The sequence below is a fragment of the Thalassophryne amazonica genome, chromosome 10 (genome assembly GCF_902500255.1).
Source record: "Thalassophryne amazonica chromosome 10, fThaAma1.1, whole genome shotgun sequence".
NCBI lineage: Eukaryota > Metazoa > Chordata > Actinopteri > Batrachoidiformes > Batrachoididae > Thalassophryne > Thalassophryne amazonica.
This window is the reverse complement of record NC_047112.1, coordinates 54,731,307-54,753,175: the sequence shown is the minus strand read 5'-3', so window position 1 is coordinate 54,753,175 and position 21,869 is coordinate 54,731,307. Positions and strand designations below refer to the sequence as shown.

The following is a 21,869-nucleotide window of genomic DNA, read 5'->3' as shown; positions in this document are numbered from 1 at the left end:
GAGACAATGCCTGTGATTCTCTTTATTTATTTTATTTTTCAGTTGTGTTCTTATTTTCTGTTTATGCTAGGTATTGCTTTGTTTTCATATTTTCCCATGAGTTGTCATTTCGATCCTTAACTGTTGTTGTGGGTCTTTGTTTCGAGTCATCTGGGTTACAGAGAAATTCATTTCCCAGTACCCTCCTTCAGTTCATGATTTATTTTTTCAGACTTCTTTTTTTTTCTTCTTCTTCTTCTTCAAACATGCTGCTTACTGTCATGGGTTGCATTTTAAGTTTTTTGTTTCATTTCTCCTAAGTTGATATGTGTGGAATGCTGGCAGTTTTTTCCTGTTTTTTTTTTTTTTTTTTTTGATTGGTTTGTTTGTTTGTTTTTTGGTCACTTTTACCTTACATGTAATGAGAATGTAATAATGAAAAGCAAAACTGACAAGCATATTTTATATAGGGGTGTATCAAAACTCTAACAATTTTTCCCCATCTATTATCCTTATTATACCATCTCTGGAAAAGCACTGGCTTTAACAGATAGGCAATGATTCAATTCTGGAAGAAACAACTTTCATTAAAGGTCACAGTCTTACTGTACATTCAAATGCTTCAATTGATGATGATGGCAATGGCTACTAACTAAAAAATATTTTGCAAAAAGGCACAATTAAGATGTAATTCTGAAATTTGTAAATGAGCAATGTTAATGAAATACACAGATGTGTAGAAATAGTGTAATTGGCATTTAAAAATAAAAGTTAAATGTGATTATAGTCAGTAAATGTGATTAGAATTCAGTGAAGCATCTTGGAAAATTCACGGTTGATTCCCCCATGTATTGTCATCCACACCTGCTTGGTAACAATAGTAACTAATATTCAAGACAAAAACTACAAAGTGCTGTACAAATCAATCCAATATTTGAACAAGCTACAAAAGCCATGCCTATCGTACATAACAGCAACAAAACTTAAAATAAATTAAAAGCATCCATTAATTATAAACAGAATACAGACAGGTGTTGTAATAATGTCTTAAAAGAGATGCCTGAAGGCAGTAAGACCTATTTTTATGACAAACTGGTACTTCTGAAATGTTGTTCCATTCCACATATATAGTATGTCCTCTGAACTGTACATTTATTAAACATTTGCAAACAACACTTTGAAAAATAAGCTCTGCACACATCACACAGGTGAGATGTACTCATTACTTTGCCATATTAAGTTTCATTCTATGTACCATAATTTTCATATTTTGATCAAATGCTGTAAAACAAAATTCTGTCAAACAGTGTCTGAATTGATTCACATGATGCATATAAGCTGGTAAAGCTGTGACTAACCAAAATAATTTGGCCCACCTGAAAGAGTAATCCCGAAGCAGGAAACGTTAGATGAAATGGTAACCTCTGATGCTGCTTCCAAACAACAATTTCTTACTACATAGTCCAGTCTGGACTATGATTGCACAATAAGTGCAGTCATTTTAATCGTACGAGTGGGGGAAACTAAATGCTTTTTCGTTGTTTATCCCTCAGTAATTGTAAAACTTGCACTAAAAAGCAAAAAAAAAAAAAATAAATGCTCTTTCTTGTTTTTGATAAGACAAGAAAAGTGTTTGCATCGATTACATGTACAAGAGAAGCAGTCTTGAGTCATTATTACACACATTTGTACCATTCTCCATTTAGGCCTTTTATGTTTTCATTTGCTTGATATTTCTGTTTTTGCTCCAAACACATTTTGCCTTTGCCTTTTGTTTGCTATATTTTTATTTAAATTATTCTTGTTCGTTTTACTTAAGTTTTCATTTTTTTATTATTTTCTGTATCTCTCCCATCTTTTTATTTTTTTGTTTTTCACCCCTCCCTCCCTTCCTTCCTTCCTTCCTTCCTTCCTTCCTTTCCCATCCTCCCTGTCCTCCTCGTCCTCGACCCCTTTCCTTCCTGTCCTTTGCATTTCACCAGAGCCCTCAGCCCCCCCTCAAGACATTAAGTGCACCAGCACCAGCTCCACCACCTTGCTGGTAAGTTGGCAACCCCCGCCTTTGACGAGTCAGAATGGTGTTCTGACGGGGTATAAGGTGCGCTACCAGGTGGTGGGCCCGTCAGAAGGTGGCAGTGACAGTGACGATGGCGAGCCCACAGAGGAGCCAACAGTGCCGGCCAGCGAAGTGCAGGTCCTTCTGCAACGACTGGACAAATGGACCCAGTACCATATCACCATGGCCGCCTTCACAGCTGTCGGTTTGGGCCCTGAAAGTGAGCCTTTGGTTTGCCGCACTGACGAGGATGGTAAATACATCATTTCTGAATAATTAATGTGTGTGTGTGTGTGTGTGTGTGTGTGTGTGTGTGTGTGTGTGTGTGTGTGTGTGTGTGTGTGTGTGTGTGTGTGTGTGTGTGTGTGTGTGTGTGTGTGTGTGTGTGTGTGTGTTGGGGGAGACTTTCTTGGTTTGTCCACAAGAATATTTAGATATAGCAACTGCAGATGTCTACAGTCGTCTCACATTCTTTTCCATAATATTGGTGCAGCATCAAGGCGAGTAGGTCACGAAACATGACAATAAAACCTGACATCAGATGATTGCTTTTTTTTTTAAGTGTGCTGCAAACTGCATATGTGTGTATTTGTGTGAATGCAGCAATGGGCTACATAGATCATTAGGATTCATTATAAAGGATACTTGAGTTTTTCCCAAATAAAATGAATGTAGTCTGAGCAGTATGACAACAAAAGCATAGAATTTGCTTAAAGTACAGCACGACCTTACGCACCTGTGTCCGGCACCATGTGTCCGACAAGGCAAATCAAACATTTTGCTATTAATATATAACTATCCATCCATCAATCTTTTATACCTGCTTACTCCAATAGGGCATCACGGTCTCATTTTAACCCTGCATGATATCGCGAGATTTGACCACTTATGGGGACCTCGGCTCCCGTTGTGCAATATATATATATATACAGCATAACTTCACACAGGTCATAAGCAAACTGCAACACATGTCCACTTTCCCATCTCACCGTCATTTTTTGCATTTTCACTTTGCGTGTAATTTGCCCAAAAACTCATTGAAAATGCTGTGTTTTTTTCCCTGGAAGTAGAGAAATTACATCATGTGTCATATTTTATCCCTTTAGCACCCACCCTCAAATGAGACTCCCAATAGAGGGTCACGGGGGGCTGCAGCCTATCCTAGCAGTCATAAGGCGTGAAGCGGGGTACACCCTGGATAGGACGGCAGTCTGTCGCAAGGCCACATATAAACAAACACACATTCACACACACCTACGGACAATTTAAAGTTTCTACTTCCCTATGGACAGTTTAAAGTTTCCAGTTCACCTAACCTGCATGTCTTTGGATGTGGAAGGAAGCCGGAGCACCCAGAGGGAACCCACGCAAACATGGGGAGAACATGCAAACTCCACACAGAAAGGCCACAGGATGGGAAGCGATTGCATGACCTCACTGTGCAACAGTGCTAACCACTAAGCCACTGTGCTGTCCTAAAATATAACTATCCAAAGGTAATTTATAATATGAGCTATATATCCCAAAACCCACCTTGATGGGTTGACTTTTAACATCTTTCCATTGCTCAGCCAAACACTATAAGTATTTATGAGTGCTGTACATCGCAAGGCCATAACATGTCTGTTATGGTGGCAGCAGTGGCAGCCTTGTATCTACAAACCTTACAGTTCAATTAATCTGCTTACTGGAAATGCAGCGCAACATAAATTCTATCAAAAAACTCACAATTCAGCGTCTCTCACAATCAGCTAATTGACTTCAGCCACGTGCACAATCCTAAACACATGCCACCATTAACAACCACCATAAACCAATCAGATGCAGGCTTTTCCTTTAAAAGCTTAATTGTCTCACTCATCTGTCATCTTTTTCAGTTCCCCACCTGATGCTCATTCCACTGCGTATACTCTCCCGTCTGCATCTGATCTCTTAAAGCCCCATCACACTTAAGGGGCATTTACACAAGCATGCCTTTGCTTCACAACACATCACGACCTGTGTCATGTTGTGTCATGCTGGAGAGTAAACTCGTCTTTAACTGGTGCAGACAGGACACCAGAGGGGCGCCGGTGCATGCTATTGAGCACAGAAAACTTTTAAATGTTCAAAAAATCTTTCACACACAAATGTCATGCTATGTGGCGCGATCTAATCTCCAACACGACATGCAGCTCGTCAAGTGGAGTAAACAAGAAGTGAACAGGGCGAGTGGTGACGTCAGCGGATTGCATCAGAGCACAGCTTGTCTGAACATCTGAAGTGATTAGAGCCGTTTTCAGTGGCCAATTTGCAGAAAACAATGAGATTTTTTTAATGAAAGACGTGCGGACGGGTCCGTGCGGACGGGTCCGTGCGTCGGGACGCAGCCGGCGCGGTGCGGCGGCACAGGAAAAACACCTCCGTGTTGATAACCATTTGTAAAATCCAGGCGGCTTTTGATGGCTTTCAGTGGAGTGAGTATATGAGAAATTGTTTAACAGCTGGACATGTTCCAACTTGTCCTTAAGGCTTCCAACGGAGGTGTTTTTCCTGTGACGGAGCGTCGCAGCGGCTGCGAGCCGACGCTACAATCTGTCCGCACGTCTTTCATTAAAAAAATCTCCTTTAACAGTGGAATATCCAGATAAAATGCTGAAACCGACTTCTTCTGAAACTTCTCTGTTCTCTCACGACATCCTGGATCAATAGAGCCTGAAATGTGGAGGTTTTCAGCTTGAAACAGGCTGACGACGGCGCCTGAGAGCGCTGCGCGACGTCTCGCACCATGGGAAGTCCTTAAAGCGACAGTATCACCTCAAAATCTCTCATCAGCCGTTAAAATTTTCACCGAAAACCAGTTTAATTTTTCAAACCGTGTCCACTTCGATGTGCCTCACAGGTTTAGAAAAAATTTTGATCAAACAAAGCGCCAGTCTCTCAGCAACTTCTCAGACAAAGGAATTCCGACGAGGGGTTGGATGACTCCTCCCACAAGGAGTGCTCACAGGCGGATGACGTCACCGACAGGCATGGAAAAACTCACGCATGCGCACGAGGGTTCAAGCATGTCTGACGTAAAAACATATGAATGAAATCCATATAGTTTTTGAAAAAAATAAAAAGGACCTATACTTTATTGACAGACCTCGTATGGCATTCATCCCTATAAATGTGCGCAACACCGAGGCATGTGGTTTTGCATCATCCTGACTCCCACTAGATGCCTCTCTCTGATGCCATTTTGTGGGCCCTGGCCAAGACAGGGACGGCGACTGATGCCTAACCAATTTTTAACTCTCTACTCACTTATCTAATAAGCCGTTTTTCTTTAATCATTGAACTTCTGGTAGAAATAACAGGAGAGGGGAAAAAAATTTACAACTCTGCTATCCAAACTATGTTGTTGTGCTTACAGTTCATTAACAAAGAAGAGCAGATGTGATCAATCAAATCAAGTGTCATCTTTCAATGTGAAAAAAGTCCAAACAGATAAATATTGTGTAATTATTTTTTAATATTCAGGGTCAAGACTGTTACACATACCTTGTTATATATACATCAATAACAGTAGGTGGCACCAAATACCCATTAAATGAGTTTTTCCATCATGTTGCTGCTTTATTTAATCAACGCATTCACATTATTCCATTATTGCTGCTCAGACTGCATCTGGAGAGCAGCATCACACCACGTCATTCTCTTTCACCTTCTGCCTCTTTCTCCTCCTTGGACCAGACTCCATAAAGGGGACTGATGGTTCAAGCACTTTACACGACGACGACTCATTGTTTTCTGGCCAGTGAAAGAGTTGGAAGTTTAAAAAATAACTATTTGACAATCTCTATAGTTGCTTTCCTTGCACCTTATTGGGAAAATTTATGAGGACCTTTCAGGTGTTTGCCTGTCCTCTGAGTGTCATCAGACTGAGGAGTTACAGGCAGACCAGTTTGCACTGCTAGTCGCAATTATACTTTACACATTATAGACTTTTATTATCTTTGTGTGTTTTATTAGCATTATTTTGAAATAAAAGCATTTTTATTAAAAATAAATAAATAAATAAAAGATTTGGCCTTCACAAAATATTTTTCCAAAAACATGTCTTGATAAAGAGCATGTCATCTGACCTATATGGCAACTGTTGTTTTGAAGATTCAAGTTTTACCTCTGAGGCATAATTGTGTGAACAAAATAAAAGTTATGACGACGGTTGTTGTGCTGAATGCCATGCTTGATCACCTCTGGAGAGAAGATATAAAGGTCTTCACAAAAACCATGAAATCAGCCATCTCAGCAACAAAAACGTAGTGCTCCAAGTGTCAAATGATATCACGTTCATTTTTGATAACCTTTCATCTGCAACCATTTTGCACCACTTGTGTATAGAAAGGATACAGTAAAAGTAACTCGTTGTAAAACATTTCACCTCAAAATCATAAAATAAACATATTACTGAATTGGATAGTAGAATGAAAATGACAGGAGAGTATAGCAGATGAATGATAAAAAATATAAAGTGACAAGCAAAAATATGGGCTTGTCGTAGCACATCAGAATCATTGACGAATGGCTGATATGGATTTCTATTCCTCATGATCCCTTTCACTTCCATTACCGTAGCATTTATGGCACTTTTATGATAATAATGTGCACCAATTGCACCAGAACAGACAAGCATAAGAGTTTACTCTACACCCTTTACAACACGCCAATATCAGGGAGTGCAAGGTTGGAAGCTGCAGCACGCTGACAAATAGCTGCAACACATTTCCCGGTGTCATCGCCATAATAACGTGTGACAAAGACTTAGTGTGTGAAGAAATAAGTGCAAGGACTGAAAGGCAGAAAAGATTTTTGTGATGAACATGATGGGTACATAATACTGACGAAGATGGAGAGGAACAAGGTTTGTGATTTAGAGGGGAACCTGAAGTGTTTGTGGAAGAGCAAATGGAGGCAGTTTGAGGGAAGGAGTTTTATTAATGGCTCATCTGTCTCGGGAAAGACCAGTCCATTGGTACACAGAAAGACCTGGCAGCAAGGCCTTCCGTAAATACCTGTCATTATGACTGAGAGACATGGTTCTCCACTGAAGGCAGCCACACACAGCGGATACATATTGAAAAGACACAGGAGACAGGTGAAGGTGGGCTGGTTTATTTTAGGTTTGCTGTTTTTAATGCCTCTGTCCATCATTCTTGCCAGTTGATGGTATGTTTCATAGATATTGTGTGGATACGTGTGCACGTCTCGGAATGTTAATGTCATGACATGGTTTAATGCACATCCATCATCCCTGTGCTACCCTCATAAACAGCCATTGCCAAATTAAAATGTGGTTTTGCTGTAGCTGTCAATAGCTGCCTTAGCGAACCAGACCCAGGTGGCAGCGGGTAGCTCCATCGGTGTGGAACATCACCTCGCTCCTGGGGAAGGAGCCGGAGCTTGTGCCGGAGGTGGAGCAAAACCAGTTAGATCTGGTGGGCCTCACCTCCACGGACAGCCTCAACTCTGTTACCACTCTCCTTCATACAGGTTGGACCTACTGTTAAACATAGTTTTGATAACTGCTTTTCCGCTAACTGCTGAACTGGTAATGCTACATCACTAAAACATTTAGCTGAAGCTACAGATAACTAAAAGTAAGTCTCCTTGGCTGTTCCCTTGTTTTCACTCGGGTAACCACAGCAGATCTGAGGTGGACCTGCATGTTGAAGCTACAGATAACTGCTAACTTTTATTATATGAATTTGGCTTTGACTGAATTGTTTGCTCTGAAACCCTGAAAAACAGACCAAAAGAGCTGAAGTTTTAATCTGTTGGAGCGTAAACCCGGAGGAACCCAAACAGGATTAGCATGCCAATATTAAATGATGATCAAGATGTGCGTAAGAAGTAAATTAAGAAATGAAACTAAACACGCGTTTCAACATGCAGCTTATTCACAGTATTGAAAGTATTCAATGACTAACAAATCTTAAGAAATAAAAATATTCATGGAAAATAATTTTAACAATCAATTCATGTCCTCTGGCTTGACCTCATGCTTTCACATCAAACTGTTCAGTTTATATATATATATAAACTGAACAGTTTGATGTGAAAGCATGAGGTCAAGCCAGAGGACATGAATTGATTGTTAAAATTATTTTCCATGAATATTTTTATTTCTTAAGATTTGTTAGTCATTGAATTTAGACTGGTTTGTGAACAATATTTGAGAGAAATGGTGATATTGTGTATGTGGAAAAAGTTTTAGATCTTTGAGTTCATCTCATACAAAATGGGAGCAAAACCAAAAGTGTTGCGTTTATATTTTTGTTGAGTATATGTGTGTGTGTGTGTGTGTATAATGTAACTAATGAATGTTATGAATGCAATGGAAAAAATATTTCACCTCATGAAATATTCTTTCCATTGAACAAATGACAAAACATTCATTATTTGTTTTATATAAGCTATTAATTCATAAACAAGTGAAAAGGGACTTACATTTTGGTGTGTGTCAGTGATCCTTTGATTTCAAGAGGTTCCATACAGTCCAATGTGAATTTTAAATAGCAGTCCAGTCCAATCCAAAATTGTTCTCAGTCAACTTGCAAAAATGGTCAGATAGTTCAAAAACAATCCTGAAGATGTAGTCCATAGCTGATACCGTGCTGACTTCTTCGTGTACTCGATTGCCGTCTGCTTTTCTCACTCCAGTGAAAATTTGCGATATAAACTTATCGAACTCTTTATCCGACAGCTGTCTACTTTAGCAAGAGACGTCCCAGGGAATATTGCAAATGCCTCCAGACAGCTTATGGTGTATTGGATTTGTTTTTACTTTTGTGTTTGAAGAATGAGTAGCATCAATAAGCTGCTAAGCACTGACGCTGCTAGTGTGCACGTGCAGTGGTTGCAGCGTGCAATGGTACGAAGCATCTGGAACCAAATTTGAATGCTAAATTAAACCAGGATTGTATGTTAAATGGAGCACAATGGCAAATGGGGCGAATGATCAATATCACGTGACATACAAACCACCAATCAGATGACAAGGATCTGTTCAGGCGTCATACGTTTGGGGACACTTCAGTGGAATGCGAATGTGTGTGTGAGATTTTTTTTTAAAGTTAGCCGAAAAGCTTAGCTGCTAATGAAAAAGTTAGCTTTTCTAACGGGCTAACAGCTACTTGCAAAACTCTGAGCAGCAAACTTTCTCAGGTATGTGTAATCACGTGCAAATATTACATGAAAAAAAATAAATTGTTTTTTTAAATGGCTCCTTTTTCACATTTCTTATATGGATATTCAAAAAACAATAGGTCATAAACGTTTAATTTAGGATTGTTTTTTCGGACTTTGTATGCTGTTCATTCATGAATTCAAATATTCATGGGAATAAATTTGATAACTGAAAGTATCCTGATGTTACAGCATTGCCTCCCCCAACACACACACACACACTCCGCAAAAATTTTGCCTTGTACTTTATAACCAAATAATATATGAATCTGAAGTTTGTGATGTCCTCCATCAGTTCCAGGCGCTCCTCCCAGGCGGGTGGAAGTGGAGGTGGTCAACTCCACTGCTGTAAAGGTGATGTGGCGCTCTCTGACGCCAGGAAAACAGCACGGCCAGATCCGTGGTTACCAGGTTCACTATGTGCGCGTGGAAAATGGCGAGTCACGGGGCCTGCCCCTTATCAAGGATGTCATGCTTGCCGACGCCCAGGTATAGACATCTCACATTTACCTTTGAAGTCACGAGTTTTTCAGAAAAGTGAAGTACAGCACATAGCATAATAATGATAATGATAATAATGCAGTATATCAGTACATGTATTCAGTTTTTTCTTCATCATACAAAATTGTAAAATTTTCAGTTTGCCCTGTAGTCTGTCTTTAAATAAGACGTCACCAAGTAAGCAGACGAAAACAACATTGTAGCATCTTGAATGTTAAATCCCCAGTTTGTTTATTTGTTTTTTTTTTGTTTTTTTTCACAATTATTATTCTTCCTTGCTAGTGTAGACATATAGATGTGGTATGGATGCTCTTCCCTCTTTGATTTCATTTCATACTGCTGCAGTATTTGTTTCGCTCAGCCCACAGCAAGAACTATAATCAAAGCTTCCCTCATCTTGTCCTTCCTCTTCTGCTTGTGTTCTGAAATGTCTGATTACACCTTTATATCAAATGTGAAGAGTCGGAGGGGAAAAAAAAACAGATTGTTGTTCACTGGCTCTGAAGAAAAGTAAAACTGGCGCGAAAACATTTCACCGAAGTCAGACTGTGCTGACAGCTGGAATTGTAACTGAGCTTGACAAATCATTTTTTTTCTCTCTTTTACAAAACTTTTGTCGTGTTGGTGGAATCCTGCCAGAGTGAGTTTTCTGTGCAATAGCAATCATCCATATGGAAATTACAGCTTTGAAGCAATTCAGCAAACAGTACACAGGGAAAAAAAAAATCTGCTGTGTGCTGTGCGATGCACATACAGTATTTCGGGAATGTATTGCAACAGTTTCTGCACAGCCTAAACATCCATTTGCCCAAAAAGCAGCAGGACCACATTGACATTTTTGCTGTATAGCTGACTCATGAGACAAAGGTTTTGTCCATTTTTATGTATGTTTATTTAGATATAACTGCAGCATTTAGCCAGTAAAGCTACATGTAAATTAGGGCTACAACTAATGATTCAGCTCATAATCAGTTAATCTAATTAACCTAATGATTATATTTGTAATTGATTAATGTCATTATTTTCTCCAATTGATTAATTGAACAATATTTTTTAAATTAATCTGATAATTATTTTCTAATTTGTTGATTGAGTGAATTTAACCAGTGAATCAAATCAGTAATTTTGCTAAATAACTTTCAATCTTGTATTCAAATATTTTGTCATTAATATTTTTTTCCAAACTTAAAAAATTAAATAATTAAAAAAAAAAATCCCAACATATACAAGATGAAAAGTTCCATAAATTAAAAAGGCATCTATGGAGACACACACACACACACACACACACACACACACACACACACACACACACACACACACACACACACACACACACACACACACACAAACAAAACAAAACAAAAAAAACAGAAGAAAGCCTCTTCCCAAGACACCAAAAAGACACAGAAATTAAAATTGGTGACATATTTTTTCAGGCTTATTTTTTTTAATTGACAAATTCAGGTTTTTTTGTTTTGTTTTGTTTTCCAATCAATTGATTGATTGTTTAGTCCATAGAATGTCAGAAAAGTGTCAAAAATCAAAGCCCAAGACAACATCCTCAATTGTCTTTTTTTCGAACATAACCCAAAGATATTCAAGTAAAGAAAACAGAAAATTTCCAAGTTTAAAAAGCTGAAATCAGAAAACCTGGACATTAAACAAATGCTCATAATGATTAATTCATTATCAAAATAGTTAGTTATTAATTGTTAATTTATTAGCAGTTGTCGCTCTAATGTAAATGCCACTCCTTTAAAGTTAATTTTGACACGTGAAATTCATCAGCAGTAGCTCCTGCACTACATTAAAGGCCCCCTGACACTTGCACGACTTTGATGCATGCACTTGCAAGCATCGTGTCATCCAGGAGAGTAAACTCATCGTGAACAGGTGTAGACTGAACGTGAGAGGGGTGCCAGCGCATGCAATTACGCAAAGGGAATTTTGAACTGTAAAAAAAACCTTTCCCACATAAATGTCGTGCAACAAACCTGAAGTGGTAACGAACGTTGCGCGATGTACTCGCCAGCACTACATGTAGCTCATCAAGTCGAGTAAAGAAGAAATGAACAGTGTGAGTGATTGCGTCAGCGCACCACATCAGAGCGCAGCTCATCTGAATGATTATAACAAGATGTTAAATCTATCAAACATATTTTTACAGCAGCACACAAAAAGGAAATTACATGCAACTGTTTTAGCAAGCCATTACAATATAAACATGACAAATAATTACCTTTTTAAATGGCTCCAAATGCTTTCTCCACCTCGTTCAGCGCACGTGCATGAGAAAAGCAGAAATTGGAGCGCTCCTCTGTGATTCTGGAAGTGATTAGAGGCATTTTCAATAGCTACCATGGACAGAAAATGATTAATCTGCTACAAAATAATTATTTTATAGCATATTATTTTGCAGCATCTAGCGCACAGTGCGTGACAGCAAGTGGAATAAAGCGTGGCACTTGCACGCACGATGTGCCCGGATCAAAGTCGTGCAAGTGTCAAGGGGCCTTAACACAGCAAAACGGCTCCAGGCCCCACAAGTCGAGTGGTACAACTTCTTGAAGCTTCAGACAGATTCTCGCTCTTGTGACATCACCGAAACCAGTGACCTATTTCTGGCAGCAGCCCCCTGCTCCCAAATCTCTAACACTCCCAACTCTCACAATCCTACTTCTTCCCTTTCTTTTCTGTTTTTCTCTCTGTTTCTCTCTCTTTCTTTAAAATGAATATTGCTCTCTACCACACTCTCGTCTTTGGCGGGGGGGTTAGTGGGAAACGGACGATACTGCTGAATATGTGAGTACGAACTTTCACCTAACTGTTCTGTGTAACTCTCAAGGGAGTAAGGCGGTATTGCATCAATCCAGTCCCCATCCATTGGTGAGCACAGCCCTTTGAATTTGCATTTCATAAGTTTAAATTACAAAGTGACCAAAAGGTTTCACCTCATCTGTCTGACCAGTCAACCTGTACCTAATCTGTATGCGCCAATGAGGAAAAAAGGGCTAACTACGAATGGCAGCGAGCTTCCACGGGATGGTGGTTGATGCAATATCCACTGCCCGTTGCACCTGGAATGCTACTTGTGTTGTGCCGTGTGTAGATGTGTTTCATGTTGTGTTCTGGTAGTGTGTACGTGTGTAATTTTTAAAAATTATTTTTTATTTCTTTCTGTGGTGCTTTAGAATGACATCTTCTCTTCATCTCCTCTGCAAAATTATTTTGACACTCATTTGCATTCTCATCTCATTTCTGGTGTGTTATTGCTGTAAATTTCTGGTCAACAAATTCCTTATCTTATTCCAGACCCTGATTTGAAGCACCAGTTTTCTCTCTGCTTGTAATGAATCCCGTTTGGAGTGCAAGACAGTACTTACACCTCATTTACCTTTATTGACCTCTCACATTCCTGTGCCAACAAGCCTGTTAAAAACCTCATTCTGCATTCGTTCAAACCTGCCCCGTTGAAAGATTCATTAGAATTGATTCAGTGCCTGTCTTTGAAGAGAAGTCAAGAAAACTTAATGGCTGAGGTAAAACCTGCAAGCGGATGGCTCTGATACCTCCAACATGCATTTATCGCAAAGTTAAGTTGTCAACTGGAGCATTGTTGCCAAATGACATGGGAGCTGTCATTTCCATACCTAATGTCCCTCCTCCACCGTGGCAACTTTATGAATTATCCTAATATATGTCTTGTCAAATTTAATGAAGATGACAAGCACTTTTCACTTGCAGTCCTGCAAACCACAATGCTTTTTGTTTAGCCAGTGCACATTTGATGTTCCAACTATATAGGGACAAGCTGTCATTTACTGGGGAAAGAAATTAAGATAGCAGAGGTTTTGCAGTTAGACATAAACATTATTAGCACGTTTTCCCCCGAGTTGTTTAAAGTCACTGCACGTCCAAATAGATTCTATTGCATGTGTGACAAAGCATGAAAAATGAGACCAGTTCAGAATGAGGACTGATGACCAATTGTTAGTTCCAAGAGCAAGAGACGTGCATGTGAAGGGGTGAGATGAATACATTATCTACAATTTGGGAGCTCAAAAGTTTCAGTAAGCAAAGAAACTGGTTAACATATTTTCTTCGTTTAACTGTGCCCTGGGTGCAGAATGCACTGCTAGCTCCAATATTTAAATGCAAACAAAAAACTGACATTCTACAGCCAGTTAAGCCACCTTGACACTTGCACGAATTTGATCCCCGCGCTGGCACGTAATCTTGCATGTAAAATGAGTAAACTTGACATAAATTGTGCATAAACTGTGCGAGGCTGCATAAATTTTGTGCCACTTGCGTGAACTATTCGTTGCGCAACCTATTCATAATCACTGCGTGCCAATGCATGTCAGTACATGTCATTACACGCAGGGCCTCGCACAGTTTACGCACTGTTGACGCACTGTTTACAACAGTTTACCACAAATTTACTCATTGGCATGCATTAGTAAACTCGATGTAAACCATTGTAAACTGCATAAATGTGTGAGGCTGCATAAATTTCCTGCCACTTGAGTGAAATAGTCTTGAACATTGTGCAACGTATTCGCAATCACTGCGTGTCATTGCGCGCATTGCTTCGCACAGTTTAGAACAGTTTACAACAAGTTTATTCATTGGTACGCAAGATTACGTGTCAGTGCAGGGATCAAATTCATGCAAGTGTCAAGGTGGCTTTTCAAGCGCACCATCTAATGATGCGCATTGGCGCGACGAATTGTGTGCTAGTGCGGAGATCGAATTAATGCAGGAGGCCTTAGGCTGGAAAAAAAATGTCTTCAAGAATAAGCGATATCTCCCTTCCAATGAGCCGGTACTGTTCACACAAATTAATATTAATGCTATTAATATTAAAAAAAAGTTGCATTGACTTGCAGGAAGCAGGGAAAAAGCATTAACATTTTAAGAGAAATTTAGCATTTAATTGTCATTGTTTCTGTTGTTTCCCCTGTCCCTCATAGGAAATGGTCATCGGAGGACTCAAGCCAGACACCACGTACTCCATCACAGTGGCAGCATACACCACCAAGGGGGATGGAGCCCGGAGCAAACCCAAACTGGTGGTGACCAAAGGGGCAGGTCAGTACAGTGATAAATGATTGCTTATACAAGCCATTTTAAGCCTGAGGCTCATGCCGAAATCTTAATCAGGACTTCCTGTTGTTCAGAGTCTGCTGTTACTACGTAGCTACCGATGCCATGGTTGATTTACTTCACTGAAGGGACACACCAATGTGTCACTCCAATGTGTGACACTCCATGGTGTCATTTAAGAGTTGAAAAAACCTTAAACAGATTTAGAGATGATAAAAAGTAACATATTAATTTCTGAAATTTCTTTCCACTAAAAAGGTTTTGTCTTTTTCTAAAGTGATATCACAATGATGCTTGGTCTATATAATGCACAGTGACACAGGCCCAGAATTTGTCACTGTAGTTCACTATTCACATTCCTATAATGAACAAAGGAAAGATTTTTTTTTCCTGAGCTTCTCAAATCTGACTTTCTCACAAGCATGAATGAGCTTGATTTGCTGCTTTATAAATGGGCAGTTCTACTGTATCAGAATTTCAATGACAGCAAAATCATGACCATTAAAATTTTGCTTTGATTGTAATTATGTTATCGCAGAATTCCCCAAATGTGTGGTTCATTGATATACATACAAGGGTTCTTAGCAAAGTTCATGGCCTCGCCCAGAAACAAGGTAAATAATAGGGTTGTCACAAGGAATGAAAATGATTAAATCATTAGTTGAGTGTCATTAATCAACAAGGCAGTGACTACTCTTGACAATATATTAATAATTATAAGGTCATTCAGTGGTTTTTCTATGTTCACTTATTCCAATTAAGGGTCACGGGGTAGCTGTTGCCAATCTCAGTGGTCATTGGGTGAGAGGAGGAGTGCACCCTGGACAGGACACAGGTCTGTTACAGAGCATATCTAATCAGTGAAACTCCAAATTGACTTTAATATTAACAAAAACAACAACCATAGAATGACAATTTGAAAATATGCCATTAAGACAGTGAAGTACGTGGAAACAATGTTTGTGGTTCTGCTCGAAGAGAGATATTTAAAGGGGAACATTACACAGTGAGAAATGCAATACTTTCCTATAAGAAACATACCAAAGAGCTGATATTCCACACTTTTTACACTAGTACCGCAAGTACATACCTTTATCGGACATTTGAACTTCGCGCTGTCTCGAGCGCCCGCGGGCTGCCATCTTTGTCGAATATCCAGGTATTTCCCGCTTGGCGCTGATGTCATTGGCAAAAGATTGTACATACATGCCAGTGTCCACTGTTGGAATTACAATTTTGTACATGGCCCATGTCAAGCGTTACTTCCGTTCATTAATTGAAGTCTTTGTTGCTGTGCTGCAAAACACAAGAAGAAATTTAGTTGACTAGTTGGGTACTAGCCTAGTCATAGTTAAATACTACAAGTACTCATCCCAACCCAAGCAACAGAAACTATTAAATATTACATATAAACATATAAGATAAACATATTATAAAGCTTCATACGAGGGCTGTCAATAAAGTATAGGGCCTTTTTATTTTTTTCAAAAACTATATGGATTTCATTCATATGTTTTTACGTCAGACATGCTTGAACCCTCGTGCGCATGCGTGAGTTTTTCCACGCCTGTCGGTGACGTCATCCGCCTGTGAGCACTCCTTGTGGGAGGAGTCGTCCAGCCCCTCGTCGGAATTCCTTTGTCTGAGAAGTTGCTGAGAGACTGGCGCTTTGTTTGATCAAAATTTTTTCTAAACCTGTGAGGCACATCGAAGTGGACACAGTTCGAAAAATTAAGCTGGTTTTCGGTGAAAATTTTAATGGCTGATGAGAGATTTTGAGGTGATACTGTCACTTTAAGGACTTCCCATGGTGCGAGACGTCACGCAGCGCTCACAGATGCCGTCGTCAGCCTGTTTCAAGCTGAAAACCTCCACATTTCAGGCTCTATTGATCCAGGACGTCGTGAGAGAACAGAGAAGTTTCAGAAGAAGTCGGTTTCAGCATTTTATCCAGATATTCCACTGTTAAAGGAGATTTTTTTAATGAAAAAAGTGCGGACGGGTCCGTGCGTCGGGACGCAGCCGGCGCGGTGCGGCGGCACAGGAAAAACACCTCCATGTTGATAACCATTTGTAAAATCCAGGCGGCTTTTGATGGCTTTCAGTGGAGTGAGTATATGAGAAATTGTTTAACAGCTGGACATGTTCCAACTTGTCCTTAAGGCTTCTAACGGAGGTGTTTTTCCTGTGGCGGAGCATCGCGGCGGCTGCGAGCCGACGCTGCAATCCGCCCGCACGTCTTTCATTAAAAAAATCTCCTTTAACAGTGGAATATCCGGATAAAATGCTGAAACCTACTTCTTCTGAAACTTCTCTGTTCTCTCACGACGTCCCAGCTTGAAACAGGCTGATGACGGCACCTGGGACCGCTGCACGACGTCTCGCTCCGTGGGTCCTTAAAGCGACAGTATCACCTCAAAATCTCTCATGAGCCGTTAAAATTTTCACCGAAAACCAGCTTAATTTTTCGAACCGTGTCCACTTCGATGTGCCTCACAGGTTTAGAAAAAATTTTGATCAAACAAAGCGCCAGTCTCTCAGCAACTTCTCAGACAAAGGAATTCCGACGAGGGGCTGGACGACTCCTCCCACAAGGAGTGCTCACAGGTGAATGACATCACCGACAGGCGTGGAAAAACTCACGCATGCGCACGAGGGTTCAAGCATGTCTGACGTAAAAACATATGAATGAAATCCATATAGTTTTTGAAAAAAATAAAAAGGACCTATACTTTATTGACAGACCTCGTATATGTTGTTAGGTACATACAAATGTTGCTCTTCATTTCTTTGCAGTGTAGACCATTTGAAAGTCAGCTGATACCAGAATTGCTATTGTGAAATTTGACAGAAGCACACAGGTGGCAACAACTGAGGTTTTGTGCTGTTTCATTGTGGGATTTCATTGCCTGAATTGGTTCTATCTGACTTTTACCCATTTCCCAAACTGAATAACTGCATTACTGTTTTCGGAGTCACGGTGATGTAATCCAGGCTGTTCAGGCTTAAGATCTGACTGTTGTTCATGATGCGAAGACATACTTGGTCCTCAGTGGACCAGTTAGATTGAATGAGCACAAAACTTTTGTTCCCTCCCTTGTCTGTCTATATTACTCTCCTGTGAGTCACAGTTGGCTTATATCATTAAAAATATATGCAATTTTCTATATTGCAACAGACTGTTGCTTCTTTTAATTTTCTTCTTAATTTTAGTTGTTCATAAAGAAAACAATAAACAGTGATGGTAACGTAACATAAAAAAATGGTGTCCAAAGCTTTTCACAAGTTACAAAGTATTCTGGCAAATACCACGAATGTATGTGTATGTGAGAGCGCTATAAACCTGTTTATATATAATGAGATATTTGATGAAGTGAGTAAATATGGGGAGATGCATTAGTGCAAGATGGGGCGCACACTACTCCCAGCTACCGCGGGAAAGGACATACATGGTGAGATAACAGGCGGCCCAAGATCTAGCACCCCAATCTATCTGTAGGCGGGAGAACCTTCGGGGAACTGAAAGCAGCCACACCTTGAAGAGGCGCACAAAACCAAGGGAATCCTCAAGCCACGCACCCATACCATCATACCAGCCATCTGCAGAGCATCCCCCACACAGGCCAGAACAGTCCTCAGGACACCATCCCCACCATTACCCCCTGGCAATCCTATGTCCCAACCTCTGGTGACCACTGAGTAACAGTAGAACCATCCACCAACACCATGGTGAATACCCATATGCACAGAAGAAATCCCTGCCCAGTAGCCGCACCCAAAGAACTACATATTTAAACACAGCTAGATACCCCCACAAAAACAACCCCCCCCATAACCTAGCCACAACCAAGTCCCCCTGAATCACAATGCATGATTTCAATGTAATTATTTTTGAAGTCTTTAACCTAATGTTTTCTTTGCCAGACTGTGAACTTTCCAACTTTTACCCATTTATCATTCTTCATGCCATTTTAAAAAAGTAGATTCTCAACATATGTATGAAAAAGTAATATGGTACAAGATATAAGGGGAGGTGATGGTCTAGTGGTTAAGTGTTGGGCTTGAGACCAGAGGATTTTCAGTTCAAATCCCAGCCTGACTGGAAAATCACTAAAGGCCCTTGGGCAAGGTCCTTAATCCCCTAGTTGCTCCCGGTGTGTAGTGAGCACCTTGTATGGCAGCACCCTCACATCGGGGTGAATGTGAGGCACTATTGTAAAGCGCTTTGAGCATCTGATGCAGATGAAAAAGAGCTATACAAATGCAGTCCATTTACCATATAATATGAGAATCTGATATGTAATCTTATGATTCCAAAAGGATTATTTTCAGCCTAGTGAATTTTACATGGTAATTTTTCCCCTTGATATTGATACACAACAATATAATAATAATAATAATAATAATAATAGAGCCTTTTATTGTCATTGTACATATACATACACTCAACAAAAATATAAACGCAACACTTTTGGTTTTGCTCCCATTTTGTATGAGATGAACTCAAAGATCTAAAACTTTTTCCACATTCACAATATCACCATTTCCCTCAAATATTGTTCACAAACCAGTCTAAATCTGTGATAGTGAGCACTTCTCCTTTACTGAGATAATCCATCCCACCTCACAGGTGTGCCATATCAAGATGCTGATTAGACACCATGATTAGTGCACAGGTGTGCCTTAGACTGCCCACAATAAAAGGCCACTCTGAAAGGTGCAGTTTTATCACACAGATTGCAAGATTTGAGGGAGCGTGCAATTGGCATGCTGACAGCAGGAATGTCATCCAGAGCTGTTGCTCGTGTATTGAATGTTCATTTCTCTACCATAAGCCGTCTCCAAAGGCGTTTCAGAGAATTTGGCAGTACATCCAACCAGCCTCACAACTGCAGACCGCGTGTAACCACACCAGCCCAGGACCTCCACATCCAGCATGTTCACCTCCAAGATCGTCTGAGACCAGCCACTTGGACAGCTGCTGAAACAATCGGTTTGCATAACCAAAGAATTTCTGCACAAACTGTCAGAAACCGTCTCAGGGAAGCTCATCTGCATCCTTGTCGTCCTCATCGGGGTCTCGACCTGACTCCAGTTCGTCGTTGTAACCGACTTGAGTGGGCAAATGCTCACATTCACTGGCGTTTGGCACGTTGGAGAGGTGTTCTCTTCATGGATGAATCCCGGTTCACACTGTTCAGGGCAGATGGCAGACAGCATGTGTGGCGTTGTGTGGGTGAGCGGTTTTCTGATGTCAGTGATGTGGATCGAGTGGCCCATGGTGGCGGTGGGGTTATGGTATGGGCAGGCATCTGTTATGGACGAAGAACACAGGTGCATTTTATTGATGGCATTTTGAATGCACAGAGATACCGTGACGAGATCCTGAGGCCCATTGTTGTGCCATACATCCAAGAACATCACCTCATGTTGCAGCAGGATAATGCACAGCCCCATGTTGCAAGGATCTGTACACAATTCTTGGAAGCTGAAAATGTCCCAGTTCTTGCATGGCCGGCATACTCACCGGACATGTCACCCATTGAGCATGTTTGGGATGCTCTGGACCGGCGTATACGACAGCGTGTACCAGTTCCTGCCAATATCCAGCAACTTCGCACAGCCACTGAAGAGGAGTGGACCAACATTCCACAGGCCACAATTGACAACCTGATCAACTCTATGCGAAGGAGATGTGTTGCACTGCATGAGGCAAATGGTGGTCACACCAGATACTGACTGGTATCCCCCCCCAATAAAACAAAACTGCACCTTTCAGAGTGGCTTTTTATTGTGGACAGTCTAAGGCACACCTGTGCACTAATCATGGTGTCTAATCAGCATCTTGATATGGCACACCTGTGAGGTGGGATGGATTATCTCAGCAAAGAAGTGCTCACTATCACAGATTTAGACTGGTTTGTGAACAATATTTGAGGGAAATGGTGATATTGTGTATGTGGAAAAAGTTTTAGATCTCTGAGTTCATCTCATACAAAATGGGAGCAAAACCAAAAGTGTTGCGTTTATATTTTTGTTGAGTGTACATACATACATACATAGAACAAAATTTGTCCTCTGCATTTAACCCATCGTAATTACACTTAGAAACAATCCAACTACTAGAAGCAGTCTGGAACCTGGGGACCAACTCCAGATGTAGAGACGCTGCCTTGGTCAGACGCTAAATAAGCATATTTTTGATTGTGGGAGGAAACCAGAGTGCCCAGAGGAAACCCACACAGACACAGGGAGAACTTGCAAACTCCACACAGAAAGGCCGGGAAGCGATCCCACAACCTTCTTGCTGTGAGCCATCAGTGCTAACCACTAAACCACCGTACCACCACACATTTTGGATTTAAGAAGAGTTTGTTCGCCCAGATTTAATGGGATTTTCCACCACAAAATCAAATGTGCATGGTCTGAAAAATTAACCAGAAAGTGGAGGTGAGAGGAAATGTGAGTTTTCAGGCAGATAATGGCAGGTCGAAAATTTTGTTTGCTAAATGTGTTTGCATTTTAACACACCAGAGTATAACAGGCACCTTAAAAAAAACCTACATTTGTATCTGCTGAGCTATTCTGCAGACTTATTGCATGCACCATAAATGCACACATTCACTGACACAAATCACACACAAACAAAACCATATTACCCGAAACCTCACTGGTCTGTCTGTCACATGTGTGAGGAGGCATGCCATTCCACTGGCTTTGAAAGAACACTGTCAGTCTCCATCATCCTGTCAGGACTGTCCGACTGATGTGCTTGTAACACTCGCCATCTGTCCCTCAGAGGGAAAGCCTCTCCTTTTTTATTATTATTATTATTATTGACAGATGAAGAAATGGTTTCCACCAAGGGGGCAAGATAAATGAAACCGGCAAGGAGGTGTGGGATGTGTGAGTTTACAGGACATGCTTCGGCTGCCTTTTTCAAAGGGAGGACTGGTTGTGCTCCTTGTTCTGTGGGATTTTTGGGAGTGAACAGCAATGTGTCCAGTGG

General features: G+C 40.5%; 1 protein-coding gene across 1 annotated transcript in view; it reads left to right on the top strand.

Moving 5' to 3' along the window:
- The window catches only part of ptprsa (protein tyrosine phosphatase receptor type Sa), a 515,480-nt gene that overhangs the window by 349,295 nt on the left and 144,316 nt on the right, over positions 1 to 21,869 (top strand). The window contains 3 exon segments of the mRNA XM_034180027.1: positions 1,962 to 2,288; positions 9,543 to 9,736; positions 14,728 to 14,845. Of these exon segments, the coding sequence (XP_034035918.1) occupies positions 1,962 to 2,288; positions 9,543 to 9,736; positions 14,728 to 14,845 (639 nt within the window).